This window comes from Ipomoea nil, unplaced genomic scaffold, assembly GCF_001879475.1.
Source record: "Ipomoea nil cultivar Tokyo-kokei standard unplaced genomic scaffold, Asagao_1.1 scaffold0684, whole genome shotgun sequence".
Taxonomy (NCBI): domain Eukaryota; kingdom Viridiplantae; phylum Streptophyta; class Magnoliopsida; order Solanales; family Convolvulaceae; genus Ipomoea; species Ipomoea nil.
The window spans coordinates 421,811-437,500 of NW_017617112.1; the positions used below are offsets into that span (position 1 = coordinate 421,811).

Genomic DNA, 15,690 nt, shown 5'->3' on the forward strand with positions numbered 1-15,690 from the left:
TATTTAATTACGTATTTATCCTTTTAATATCTTGTTAAAAGTCTTTTATAAATATAAAAAATTTGTCTCTCCCACCATTACACATTGTTTATCGAAGAAATTTACATCCAGGTACGTAGTTAATGTTTTCTGTAATAATTGCAACATGATTCGTTACGTATAATGAACATGAGACTCAATTATGGAATCATTACGGAGGATAGAGGAGGGAATCTTTGATGATTGATATATATATATATATATATATATATATATATATATATATATATATATATATATAATATAAGGCAAAAATTTGTCTGAGGCCGTCTCACGGATCTGTGCTCGTGAGATGGGTCGGCTCAAGATGAAATGTAATACTTATACTAACAAATGTAATACTAAATTATGAATAAAATGCTTAATACATATATGAGAAAATGTAATACTTTTGAAGAAAAATGTAATACGTTTTCATTTTGCTAATTAACTTTTTCGAGGAAATGGTACATGTGATGACTGGAATGGTTCTTTAATTAGCTATAGCAAAATTACCAATTTGGTCCGGAGTTAACGGATGTCTAACGGCAAAACAAACAGAGGACCAAATTTGTAAAGATTTTTAAAGTTGAGGGACTTAATTGGTCAAAAATATAGTCAAGGACCAAATCGGTAATTTTGCTATAGTCAAATGACCATTTCAGTAATTAACTCATGGATATATATATATATATATATATATATATATATATATATATATATATATATATATATATATATATATATATATATAAAATAGAATTTTCATATGTTATCAAGACATACAATTTTTAACTAAGCTATTGCAGAGTTTACAAAGTAATTTTTACATACTAAAAATCTCAACTTACTCATTTGGTGAATTTCTCATTAAAGCAACTTGAGAAATTTGATATCTTCTCGTCCCTCAAAAATTCTAGTTTGATTACCGCAGTAAGAGAAATTGGAAACTTTTAGGATAGTGTGTTTCACACGCCTCAAGATGGTGTAATTAAGTGTTCCCATGTTTGTACTGAGTCTCAAATTTCTTATACGATACCCAAATTCCTAACAAGTTATACGAGTATTATTGAAATGTTTTTGGAGTTAAAAACCTTGAAATAAGAGGTTGGAAAATAGAAATAATGCTGCAAAAGTGGTTTCAATATAAGAATGTGAATAAGATGTGAATTTCCTACTTTACCCCTTCAATAATGAATGGTTTTTTAATTTTCTATCAAATTGAGACGGAAAGTTGACGTCGGGGACCAAACTCATCACTTCACTCATAACTGAAGTTCTAATGACACTTAAGATAAGGATGAGAATATAATTGTGTTGTATTCAATAATAATGTCTGAGAGTACGTACATGGAGCGAATATATAGAGATGCTAGATAGAATCCTAGTCTAACACGAATAATATAGTCCTAGTCTAATATGAATAATATAGTCCTAATACTCCCCTCAAGCACAAGGTTGGCTAGCCAAAACATTGAGCTTGTCACTGAGAGAGTTAAAACGAAGAGACGACAGAGATTTTGTGAAAATATCCGCTAGTTGATCCTTGGTTGAAATAAAGTGCACTTCTAACTCCTTTTTGGCTACTTTATCGCGAACAAAATGATAGTCAATCTCAATGTGCTTCATGCGGGCATGAAACACTGGATTGACACATAAATAAGTAGCTCCCAAATTATCACACCATAGTCGAGGAGGAGACGCAGGCGGGATGCCGATTTCATGTAATAGAGAAATGACCCATGTAACTTCTGCAGATACATCAGCGAGTCCCTTGTATTCTGCTTCAGTCGAAAAACGTGCCACAAAACACAGCAAAGTCACTAGTAGATTTGCGGTCATTTGGATCGCCAGCCCAATCTGAGTCAGAATAGGCGTGAATATCCATAGATGTAGATCGAGAAATACGCAGGCCAAGATTCAGGGTGCCTTTGACATACCGCAGGACTCTCTTTAGAGAGGCTTAGTCTGTAGTAGTGGGAGTATGCATATGTTGACACAATAGATTTACAGCATAAGATAGGTCCGGACGAGTTACCGTAAGATACTGGAGAGCACCAGCAAGACTCCTGTATTGTGTTGGATCGGCATAGGGAACGACCACGTCGTCTGTGATTTTCGCAGAAGAGACAGGTGTGATTACTGACTTGCAGTCCACCATGCCAGCACATTTGAGAATATCCTTCATGTACCGTTGTTGGGATAAAAGCATACCGCCAGATAACAGGACAGTTTCTATTCCCAAGAAGAAAGAAGGCACACCCATACCACGAACCTTAAATTCAAGTGCTAATTTATCAATAAGAGCAGTAACACGATCTGAGTCAGAACCCATAATTAAAATTTCATCAACATATACCAAGAAATAAAGACGAATATTGTCACGAGAATATATAAAAAAAGACACATCCGTCTTAGAAGGCGAGAAGCCCACAGAGACAAGAAAATCATATAGCCCTGTGAACCATGCACGTGGAGCCTGTTTGAGACCGTATAGAGATTTTTTAAGCAAACATACATGATTAGGTAACGACTTATCCTTTCATAACCAGGTGGTTGTCGCATGTAAACAGTTTCAGATAGCTCGCCATTTAAAAATGCATTGTGAATATCCAACTAGCGAATAGACCACCCACGAGATACGGCTAAAGATAAGAGAAGACGAATTGTAGTGGGTTTAACCACAGGACTAAAGGTCTCAAAAAAGTCATCTCCAGGAACCTGATTAAAACCCTTGGTTATTGATGGACAATTTTAATATTTTTGTCCTCGCAAGTGCACGAGTCGATTGTAGTGATAGTATGCAAAAGCAAGGGTCGAACCCACAAGGAATTGTAATAGTGCAATTAAAAGACTTGAAAATAATTGACTTAATAATTCAAAGTGCTCATAACCAATTAACAATCAAGATTAATTAAACTAAATGAAAAAGCATGTAGAAAACAAGGCAAGTAAATATAACAAAATAATATAATAACGAAGTGAGATGGCAACAAGAAAATATCACGAGCTTGACAATTTAAGAGCATCCACATTAGTTGGGAAGAATATGGGGATAATGTAAGAGTGATTAGGAGAGAGAATGTGGGGAAGGGAGAAAAAAAAATAAAAAAACTAAAATTAAAAAACAAACGAAAAAAAAAAAAAAAACCTGTCAGGCGCGCCGAACGGCGCGCCTGACGCCAAGCACGCGCCCGTGTGGGCGAGCTGCTGTGCGCGAAACGCGCACAGCAGCTCCTCTTTTCTTTTCTTTCTCTTTCTTCTTTTTCTGCATTCTCCCCAATTTTGCAGGATACTCCACAATTATCCCCATCCCACATTTGTTATTATCCCCATTGAGAAGAATTAATACTGAAATCTTCCCCTAATATGCACAAGTGTGGATGCTCTAAAGTACGGAACAAAAATCAAATATTAAGATAACTTAAATGCAAAATGATTGAAATTCAGGAAGTTAAATGAATGAATTATCGGGAAATAGAAAGCCAAATTAACATGCAAAAATGAGAAGCCTAGGAACATGAACCAACTATATATAAATGGCAGCTGATATCAATATTTCTAACTATTTATTATGCAACCAAAAGAAACTCTCCTAAGCATTAGACAATATACTTAATATCTAATCAAGCATTAAGCATTTCACTACAGTAAACAGTTCACAACTTTGGAATTAAAGGATTGTCAATACGGACAGCAAATTAAGAAAACGAAAGAGGAACCAGGGATAAATCTACTGCCCAGTAATGCCTCGATCTGCTTAACCTATTGTTGCTCGCCAAAATGAATTTCTGCTACGAAAGAAATCTGGTTACCGCCCAGGCTTTAAGCTACCACCGAACGGAATTCGCCCGCCGCCGAACTGCAAAAGAACAGAACCGATTGTCCGTCGCTCCTTCGTTTATCGCCTCCGGAATTGTTCCGGGGTGAAAAGTGATGATGAAGCCTCCTTCGAATGCCATCTATTTATATTGCTCAGTCTCAGCGACTTCCTCCGTATTTCTTCACCGTAAATCACTCCGATGAAGGCTTTCTTCAGCTGGGCGCTGTTGACTGGCTTTGTTCAAACATTCCGAAGCCTTAGTTTGCATAGAAAGGACTTCGACAAAGAACGAAGAATAATTCTACTACTACTACTAGTCTACTACTATTATTATTATTATTATTATTATTATTATTATTATTATTATTATTATTATTATTATTATTATTATTATTATTATTATTATTATTATTATTATTATTATTATTATTGTTATTGTTATTGTTATTGTTATTGTTATTGTTGTTGTTGTTGTTGTTGTTGTTGTTGTTGTTGTTGTTGTTATTGTTATTGTTATTGTTATTGTTATTGTTATTGTTATTTTAAAAGTTTTGTATTGCTAACTTGCTTTTGTTTTCTATTTTTTTTTTTACAATTGATAAATCTAATATATATATAAATACACAGACAAACACTAATAAAAGTCAATAAAATTAGGCCTATAACGCAAACTAATAAAATTCAGTCCAATTGTTTGATTAAATGATTGAAGCAAATTTAGGTTTAGGTTTTTTTTTTTTTTTTTTTTTTTTTTTTTTTTTTTTTTTTTTTTTCGTTTAATTATATTTCTTTTGATTATTTACAACAAAATTCAATATATCAATTATGCTTTTTGCATTATCGGGAACCAACTAAGTTCTAAAATACACAAAATCCCATCATCAAAACCCTAAACACTAATCCCTAAATAACAAAATCGATCCCCGGCAAAAATAAAAATTAAAAAAATCCCTAAATCCTAAACCTTAAACCATTACCCCTAAGACTCAAACCCTTTTCCCAAAACCTAGGTCACTAAAGCCTAGACAAGCTCTAAACCTCTTATCCAAAGCCCGGGTGCACAACTTAATTGCTGTTACAATTTACACTGTCAATAACCACTAAATGCACAATCAATAAAGCAAAATGATTATTATAAGTTATACTATTTTTTTCATTAAAAAAAACCCCATTAACAGAATAGGTTAATATTGCATTCGATCAATTTTAAACAAAACACAAATTAAGCACTTCATTAGGGATTTGATATTCTTATAATCTAAGATCTCTTGAATCAGATACCCGTAAAAGTTCCATTGAAAGTCGTCTAATAGCTTTAACAAAAATTCAAAACTTTAATTTTTCAACTTCTCAACAACCTCATTAAAAATTCATATTGTCCAAAACTCTCTAGATTTCTCTCATTTTCTCACAATAAGTACATAAAGTTAGTACATTTATTTCTATTAGAACAACCAAATAATGTTTTTAATTTTACTTTTAGTTATTAATATGTTAAAAATCTTTTTAATAAAGATAGTTGGAATAGCTTAGTTGGCCAGCGCGTGGGGCTGTTAACTACAAGGTCAGAGGTTCAAGCCCTCCATCTAGCGACGAATTTGAAGAATTTAATAACTACGATTATATATTTCGTATGGAAATGCACATACATAAAAACTATATAATGGGCTCAATATTTAAAACGTGACAAAAAACATTGGCCTTCTAAGAGGAAAATTCCGTATGGAAATGCACATACATAAAAACTACAATGGGCTCAATATTCAAAACGTGACAAAAAAACATGGCCTTCTAAGAGGAAAATTCCGTATGGAAACGCACAAACATAAAAATTATAATGGGCTCAATATTCAAAACTTGACAAAAAAACATGGCCTTCTAAGAGGAAAAAGGCAGGTAACCACAATTAATTTTAGGGGTGACATTGAAAATTCGCATATTTGTGAAGGACATCAATTACAAATTTTTGTTAATTAATCAACACCGAAGTCATATCAAATTTTTCTGGTTCATGTTTTTTGCAGAATTTATGTTAAGTAAATTATTTTTACTATTTTTTTATCACATGTTATTGTATTATTATTATTATTATTATTATTATTATTATTATTATTATTATTATTATTATTATTATTATTATTATTATTGTTATTGTTATTATTATTATTATTGTTGTTGTTGTTGTTATTATTATTATTATTATTATTATTATTATTATTATTATTATTATTATTATTTTAAAAGTTTTGTATTAAAAGAAAAAGTTAATATTACCTTCGATCAATTTTAAACAAAAGACAAATTAAGCACTTCATTAGGGATTTGATATTCTTAATGTGTAATCTAAGATCTCTTGAATCAGATACCCGTAAAAGTTCCATTGAAAGTCTAATAGCTTTAACAAAAATTCAAAACATTAATTTTTCAACTTCTCAACAACCTCATTACAAATTTATATTGTCCAAAACTCTCTAGATTTCTCTCATTTTCTCACTATAAGTACATAAGGTTTGTACATTTATTTCAATTAGAACAACCAAATAATGTTTTTAATTTTACTTTTAGTTATTAATATGTTAAAAATCTTTTTAATAAAGGTAGCTGGAATAGCTCAGTTAGCTAGAGCGTGTGGTTGTTAACTACAATGTCGAAGGTTCAAGCCCTCATTTTAGTGACGAATTTGAAGAATTTAATAACTATGATTATATTTCGTATAGAAATGCACATACATAAAAACTATAATGGGCTCAATTTTCAAAACGTGACAAAAAAACATGGCCTTCTAAGAGGAAAAAGGCAGGTAACCACAATTAATTTTGGGGTGACATTGATAATTGACATATTTGTGAGGGGCATCAATTACAAATTTTCGTTCATTAATCAACACCGAAGTCATATCAAATTTTTCTGGTTCATGTTTTTTGCAGAATTTATGTTAAGCAAATTATTTTTACGATTTTTTTATCACATGTTCTTGTATTATTATTATTATTATTATTATTATTATTATTATTATTATTATTATTATTATTATTATTATTATTTTTATTGTTATTGTTGTTGTTGTTGTTATTATTATTATTATTATTAGTATTATTATTATTATTATTTTAAAAGTTTTGTATTCGTAACTTGCTTTTGTTATCTAATTTTTTTTTTTTTACCTACGTTGGAATTGATAAATCTACTACACACACACACACACACACACACAAACACTAATAAAAGACTATAAAGTTAGGCCTTTAACGCAAACTAAAAAACCTCAGTCCATTTGTTTTATTAAATGATTGAAGAAAATTTAGGTTCAATTTTTTTTTTCATTTGTTTTGTTTAATTAATTTTCTTCTGATTATTTACAACAAAATTCAATATATCAATTATGCTTTTTGCATTATTGGGAACCAGCTAAATTCTAAAATACACAAAATCCCATCATCAAAACCCTAAACCCTAATCCCTAAATAACTAAATCGATCCCCGGCAAAAATAAAAATTAAAAAAAAATCAAATCCTAAACCTTAAACCATTGCCCCTAAGACTCAAACCCTTTTCTCAAAACGTAGGTCACTAAAGCCAAGACAAGCTCTAAACCTCTTATCCAAAGCGCGGGTGCAGAACTTGTTGTTACAATTTACACAGTCAATAACCACTAATTGCAAAATCAATAAACCAAAATGATTATTAATAGTTATACTATTTTTTTCATTAAAAAAAAAACCATTAACAGAATAGGTTAATATTGCATTCGATCAATTTTAAACAAAAGACAAATTAAGCAGTTCATTAGGGATTTGATATTCTTAATGTGTAATCTAAGATCTCTTGAATTATATACCCGTAAAAGTTCCATTGAAAGTCTAATAGCTTTAACAAAAATTCAAAACTTTAATTTTTCAACTTCTCAACAACCTCTTTTCAAATTTATGTTGTCCAAAACTCTCTAGATTTCTCTCATTTTCTCACTATAAATACATAAAGTTTGTACATTTATTTCAATTAGAACAACCAAATAATATTTTTAATTTTACTTTTCCTTATTAATATGTTAAAAATCTTTTTAATAAAGGTAGTTGGAATAGCTCAGTTGGCTAGAGTGTGTGGCTGTTAACCACAACAAGGTTGGAGGTTCAAGCTCTCCTTCTAGCGATGAATATTTGAAGATAGTTTAATAACTATGATTCCGTATGGAAATGCACATACATAAAATCTATTAGTATTTTTTATGCGCAAAAAAATAGGTGCCCAATAATAATACAATATATTAAAATTTTAAATTTATTTAAATTTTAGATATTTAAATTATTCTAAATAATAATATTAATAATAATGTAAATCATTTTTATAAATTTTATATTTATATTCATGTAAAAATTAACATATAACTCAAATATTTAATGTGTATATGTTATTATTAATGAAGAAGATAAGAAAATATATGGTGGATGCATGTGCATGGTAACAATAGTGAAAAAGATAACGGAAGTTATAACGGTAGGTGTATGTTTGTCCAAAATATTTTAATGTACAACCTTTATAGAATAATTTACAAAAAAAATTTAAAGGAAAAAAACGGATATAAATCTGGGGTATAACTTTCATTCACACTTATTATGTTTTTAGATTAGATAATGGGCTCAATTTTAAAAACATGACAAAAAAACATGGCCTTCTATGAGGAAAAAGGCAGGTAACCACAATTAATTTTAGGGATGACATTGATAATTGGAATATTTGTGAGGGGCATCAATTACAAATTTTTGTTCATTAATCAACACCAAAGTCATATCAAATTTTTCTGGTTCATGTTTTTAGTAGAATTTATGTTAAGCAAATTAATTTTACTATTTTTTTTATCACATGTTCTTGCATTATTATTATTATTATTATTATTATTATTATTATTATTATTATTATTATTATTATTATTATTATTATTATTATTATTATTATTATTATTGTTGTTGTTGTTGTTGTTGTTGTTGTTGTTGTTGTTGTTGTTATTATTATTATTATTATATTATTATTATTATTATTATTATTATTATTATTATTATTTTAAAAGTTTTGGATTGGTAACTTGCTTTTATTATCTAATTTTGTTTTTACCTATGTTGTAATTAATAAATCTACTATACACACACACACACACACACACACACACACACAAACACACACACACACACACACATACACACACAAACACTAATAAAAGCCAATAAAGTTAGGCCTTTAGCGCAAACTAAAAAACATCAGTCCAATTGTTTGATTAAATGATTGAAGCAAATTTAGGTTCTGTTATTTTTTTCTTTTGTTTCGTTTAATTAATTTTCTTCTGATTATTTACAACAAAATTCAATATATCAATTATGTTTTTTTGCATTATTGGGAACCAGCTAAATTCTAAAATACACAAAATCCCATCATCAAAACCCTAAACCCTAATCCCTTAATAACAAAATCGATCCCCGGCAAAAATAAAAATTAAAAAAATCAAATCCTAAACCTTAAACCATTACCCCCGAGACACAAACCCTTTTCCCAAAACCGAGGTCACTAAAGCCTAGACAAGATCTAAACCTCTTATCCAAAGCCCAAGTGCACAACTTGCTGTTACAATTTACACAGTCAATAACCACTAAATGCACAATCAATAAATGAAAATGATTATTATAAGTTATACTATTTTTTTCAGAAAAAAAAACCATTAACAGAATAAGTTAATATTGCATTCGATCAATTTAAAACAAAAGACAAATTAAGCACTTCATTGGGGATTTGATATTCTTAATGTGTAATCTAAGATCTCTTGAATCAGATACCTGTAAAAGTTCCATTGAAAGTCTAATAGTTTTAACAAAAATTCAAAACTTTAATTTTTAAACTTCTCAACAACCTCATTAAAAATTTACATTGTCCAAAACTCTCTAGATTTCTCTCATTTTCTCATTATAAGTACATAAAGTTAGTACATTTATTTCAATTAGAACAACCAAATAATGTTTTTAATTTTACTTTTAGTTATTAGTATGTTAAAAATCTTATAAATAAAGGTTGCTAGAATAGCTCAGTTGGCTAGAGCATGTGGTTGTTAACCACAAGGTTGGCAGTTTAAGCCCTCCTTCTAGTGATGAATTTGAAAGGAAATGCACATACATTAAAACTTTAATGGGCTCAATTTTCAAAACGTGACAAAAAACATGGCCTTCTAAGAGGAAAAAGGCAGGTAACCACAATTAATTTAGGGGTGACATTTACAATTGGCAAATTTGTGAGGGGCATCAATTACAAATTTTCGTTCATTAATCAACACCGAAGTCATATCAAATTTTTCTGGGTCATTATTTTGCAGAATTTATGTTAAGCAAATTATTTTTACTATTTTTTTTATCACATGTTCTTATATTATTATTATTATTATTATTATTATTATTATTATTATTATTATTATTATTATTATTATTATTATTATTATTATTATTATTATTATTATTATTATTGTTGTTGTTGTTGTTGTTGTTGTTGTTGTTGTTGTTGTTGTTGTTGTTGGTGTTGTTGTTGTTGTAATTATTATTATTGTTAGTATTATATTATTATTATTTTAAAAGTTTTGTATTGGTAACTTGTTTTTGTTATCTAAATTTTTTTTACTTAATTTGTAATTGATAAATCTACTATACACACACACACACACACACACACACACACACACACATGCAATCACTAATAAAAGCCAATAAAGTAAGGCCTTTAACGCAAACTAAAAAACCTCAGTCAAATTTTTTGATTAAATGATTGAAACAAATTTAGGTTTAGTTTTTTTTTTCTTTTGTTTCGTTTAATTAATTTTCTTCTGATTATTTACAACAAAATCCAATATATTAATTTTGCTTTTTGCATTATTGCGAAACAGCTAAATTCTAAAATACACAAAATCTCATCATCAAAACCGTAAACCCTAAATTGATTATATTCCGTATGGAAATGCACATCCATAAAAACTATAATGGGCACAATTTTCAAAACGTGACAAAAAACTATGATTATATTCCGTATGGAAATGCACATACATAAAAACTATAATGGGCTCAGTTTTCAAAATGTGACAAAAAAACATGGCCTTCTAAGAGGTAAAAGGCAGGTAACCACAATTAATTTTGGGGTGACATTGATAATTGGCATATTTGTGAGGGGCATCAATTACAAATTTTCGTTAATTAATCAACACCGAAGTCATATCAAATTTTTCTGGTTCATGTTTTTTGCTGAATTTATGGTAAGCAAATTATTTTTACGATTTTTTTATCACATGTTCTGGTATTATTATTATTATTATTATCATTATTATTATTATTATTATTATTATTATTATTATTATTATTATTATTATTATTATTATTATTATTATTATTATTATTATTATTATTATTATTGTTGTTGTTGTTGTTGTTGTTGTTATTGTTGTTGTTGTTGTTGTTGTTATTATTATTACTAGTACTTTTCCCGCGCGATGCACGGAAAAAAATTATGTTATTATAAATATAAATAAAGAATAGAAAAACTAAAATATTTTATATTATTTAATATAATAATATTTTTGAGCTTTCATTGGTGAAGTATTTATTATTTTTATTGAATACAAAATTACAATTAAAATTAAAATTAAAATTATAATTTTGTATGGTTAATATAATCTCTAATTATGTGCATATTCAAATAAACTTATAGAGATAATTTACATAATTACATTGATTTAATCTTAATTGTATTTCATCTATATAATAATTTTCACAATACAAATAATAACTAAGATAATTACATTTGGAAAGCAAATTTCAAATTTTGTATGTGTAAATTTAAACTCTAATTGAACACATTTTTTATATGATTATATAATATATAGCTATTTTATTTTTCAAAAGTATATTTTTTATATGATTATATAATATATAGCTATTTTATTTTTTAAATGTTGTGTTTTTTTTTATATATAATAAAGAATTTTATGGCATTAATTGTAACATTAATTATTTCCCAAACAAGTTATGTTATTATAAATATAAATAAAAAATAGAAAAACTAAAATATTTTAAATTATTTAATATAATAATATTATGGAGCTTCCATTGGTCAAGTATTTATTATTTTTATAGAATACAAAATTACAATTAAAATTAAAATTATAATTATGATTAAAATTATAATTTTGTATGGTTAATACAATCTCTAATTATGTGCATATTCAAATAAGCTTATAGAGATAATTTACATAATTACATTGATTTATTCTTAATTGTATTTCATCTATATTATAATTTTCACAATACAGATAATAACTAAGATAGTTACCTTTGGAAAGCAAATTTCAAATTTTGTATGTGTAAATTTAAACTCTAATTGAACACAATTTTTATATGATTATATGATATATAGCTATTTTATTTTTCAAAAGTATATTTTTTATATGATTATATAATATATAGCTATTTTACTTTTTAAATGTTGTGCTATTTTTTTATTTTTTTTATTTTTTTTAATAATAAAGGATGTTATGGCATTAATTGTAACATTAATTATTTCCCAAACCATATAGCTTTATTATATAATATATAATAAAGGATAAAGGATTATTAGTATTATTATTATTATTTTAAAAGTTTTGTATTCGTAACTTGCTTTTGTTATCTAATTTTTTTTTTTACCTACATTGTAATTGATAAATCTACTACTACTACACACACACACACACACACACACACAAACACTAATAAAAGCCAATAAAGTTAGGCCTTTAATGCAAACTAAAAAACATCAGTCCAATTGTTTGATTAAATGATTGAAGCAAACTTAGGTTCAATTTTTTTTCTTTTGTTTCGTTTAATTAATTTTCTTCTGATTATTTACAACAAAATTCAATATATCAATTATGCTTTTTGCATTATTGGGAACCAGGTAATTCTAAAATACACAAAATCCCATCATCAAAACCCTAAACCCTAATCCCTTAATAACTAAATCGATCCCCAGCAAAAATAAAAATTAAAAAAAATCAAATCCTAAACCTTAAACCATTACCCCCGAGACTCAAACCCTTTTCCCAAAACCTAAGTCACTAAAGCCTAGACAAGCTCTAAACCTCTTATCCAAACGCGGGTGCACAACTTGCTGTTACAATTTACACAGTCAATAACCACTAAATGCACAATCAATAACGCAAAATGATTATTATAAGTGATACTATTTTTTTCAGAAAAAAAAACCATTAACAGAATAAGTTAATATTGCTTTCGATCAATTTTAAACAAAAGACAAATTAAGCACTTCATTAGGGATTTGATATTCTTAATGTGTAATCTAAGATCTCTTGAAACAGATACCCGTAAAAGTTCCATTGAAAGTCTAATAGCTTTAACAAAAATTCAAAACTTTAATTTTTCAACTTCTCAATAACCTCATTAAAAATTTATATTGTCCAAAACTCTCTAGATTTCTCTTATTTTCTCACTATAAGAACATAAAGTTTGTACATTTATTTCAATTAGAAAAACCAAATAATGTTTTTAATTTTACTTTTAGGTATTAATATGTTAAAAATCTTTTTAATAAAGGTAGCTAGAATAGCTCAGTTGGTTAGAGCATGTGGTTGTTAACCACAAGATCGTAGGTTCGAGCCCTCTTTCTAGCGATGAATTTGAAGAATTTAATTGATTATATTCCGTATGGAAATGCACATCCATAAAAACTATAATGGACACAATTTTCAAAACGTGACAAAAAACTGTGATTATATTCCGTATGGAAATGCACATCCATAAAAACTATAATGGGCTCAATTTTCAAAACGTGACAAAAAAAACATGGCCTTCTAAGTGGAAAAAGGCAAGTAACCACACTAAATTTTGGGATAACATTGATAATTGACATATTTGTGAGGGGCATCAATTACAAATTTTCGTTCATTAATCAACACCGAAGTCATATCAAATTTTTCGGGTTCATGTTTTTTGCAGAATTTACGTTAAGCAAATTATTTTTATGATTTTTTTTATCACATGTTCTTGTATTATTATTATTATTATTATTATTATTATTATTATTATTATTATTATTACAATTATTCTTATTGTTATTATTATTATTATTATTATTATTGTTGTTGTTGTTGTTGTTGTTGTTGTTGTTGTTGTTATTATTATTATTATTATTATTATTATTATTATTATTATTATTATTATTATTATTTTAAAAGTTTTGTATTCATAACTTGCTTTTGTTATCTAATTTTTTTTTTTTTTTTTACCTACGTTGTAAATGATAAATCTACTAAACACACACAAACATACACACACACACACACACACACACACACACACACACACACACAAACACTAATAAAAGCCAATAAAGTTATGCCTTTAACGCAAACTAAAAAACCTCAGCCCATTTGTTTGATTAAATGATTGAAGAAATTTCGGTTCAATTTTTTTTTTGTTTCGTTTAATTAATTTTGCTTCTAATTATTTACAACAAATTTCAATATATCAATTATGCTTTTTGCATTATTGGGAACCAGCTAAATTCTAAAATACACAAAATCGCATCATCAAAACCCCCGAGACTCAAACCCTTTTCCCAAAACCTAGGTCACTAAAGGCTAGACAAGCTCTAAACCTCTTATCCAAAGCCCGGGTGCACAACTTGCTGTTACAATTTACACAGTCAATAACCATTAAATTCACAATCAATAAAGTAAAATGATTATTATAAGTGATACTATTTTTTTCAGAAAAAAAAAACCATTTACAGAATAAGTTAATATTGCATTCGATCAATTTTAAACAAAAGACAAATTAAGTACTTCATTAGGGATTTGATATTCTTAATGTGTAATCTAAGATCTCTTGAATCAGATACCCGTAAAAGTTCCATTGAAAGTCTAATAGCTTTAACAAAAATTCAAAACTTTATTTTTCAACTTCTCAACAACCTCATTAAAAATTTATATTGTCCAAAACTCTCTAGATTTCTCTCATTTTCTCACTATAAGTTCATAAAGTTTGTACATTTATTTCAATTAGAACAAACAAATAATGTTTCTAAATTTACTTTTAGTTATTAATATGTTAAAAATATTTTTAATAAAGGCAGCTGGAATAGCTCAGTTGGCTAGAGCGTGTGGTTGTTAACCACAAGGTCGGAGGTTTAAGCCCTCCTTCTAGCGACGAAATTGAAGAATTTAGTAACTATGATTATATTCCTTTTGGAAATGCACATTCATAAAAACTACTATTATGGGTTCAATTTTCAAAACGTGACAAAAAACATAGCCTTCTAAGAGGAAAAAGGCTGGTAACCACAATTAATTTAGTAACTATGATTATATTCCTTATGGAAATGCACATACATAAAAACTACTATAATGGGCTCAATTTTCAAAACGTATAGCCTTCTAAGAGGAAAAAGGCAGGTAACCACAATTAATTTAAGGGTGACATTTATAATTGGCATATTTGTGAGGGGCATCAATTACAAATTTTTGTTCATTAATCAACATCGAAGTCATATCAAATTTTTCTGGTTCATGTTTTTTGCAGAATTTATGGTAAGCAAATTATTTTTACTATTGTTTTTTATCACATGTTCTTATATTAATAATAATAATAATAATAATAATAATAATAATAATAATAATAATAATAATAATAATAATAATATTATTATTATTATTATTATTATTATTATTGTTGTTGTTGTTGTTGTTGTTGTTGTTATTATTATTATTATTATTATTATTATTATTTTAAAAGTTTTGTATTGGTAACTTGATTTTGTTATCTAATTTTTTTTAC

The 15,690-nt window shown here is 27.5% G+C and overlaps 1 protein-coding gene and 2 non-coding genes across 3 annotated transcripts; 2 read left to right on the top strand and 1 right to left on the bottom strand.

Moving 5' to 3' along the window:
- Positions 1 to 1,804: 1,804 nt before the first annotated feature.
- On the bottom strand, positions 1,805 to 2,353 carry LOC109175110 (uncharacterized mitochondrial protein AtMg00810-like). The gene is made up of 2 exons (XM_019324360.1): positions 2,057 to 2,353; positions 1,805 to 1,969 (listed from the first exon to the last, which is right to left on the bottom strand). Exons 1-2 carry the CDS (start codon positions 2,351 to 2,353, stop codon positions 1,805 to 1,807), a joined length of 462 nt encoding a protein of 153 aa, XP_019179905.1.
- An 11,099-nt stretch (positions 2,354 to 13,452) lies between these two features.
- On the top strand, positions 13,453 to 13,526 carry TRNAN-GUU. Its single transcript has one exon. It is a non-coding gene; the product is annotated as a tRNA-Asn (tRNA).
- Positions 13,527 to 14,988: 1,462 nt separating this feature from the next.
- Positions 14,989 to 15,062, top strand: TRNAN-GUU. Its single transcript has one exon. It is a non-coding gene; the product is annotated as a tRNA-Asn (tRNA).
- Positions 15,063 to 15,690: the final 628 nt, after the last annotated feature.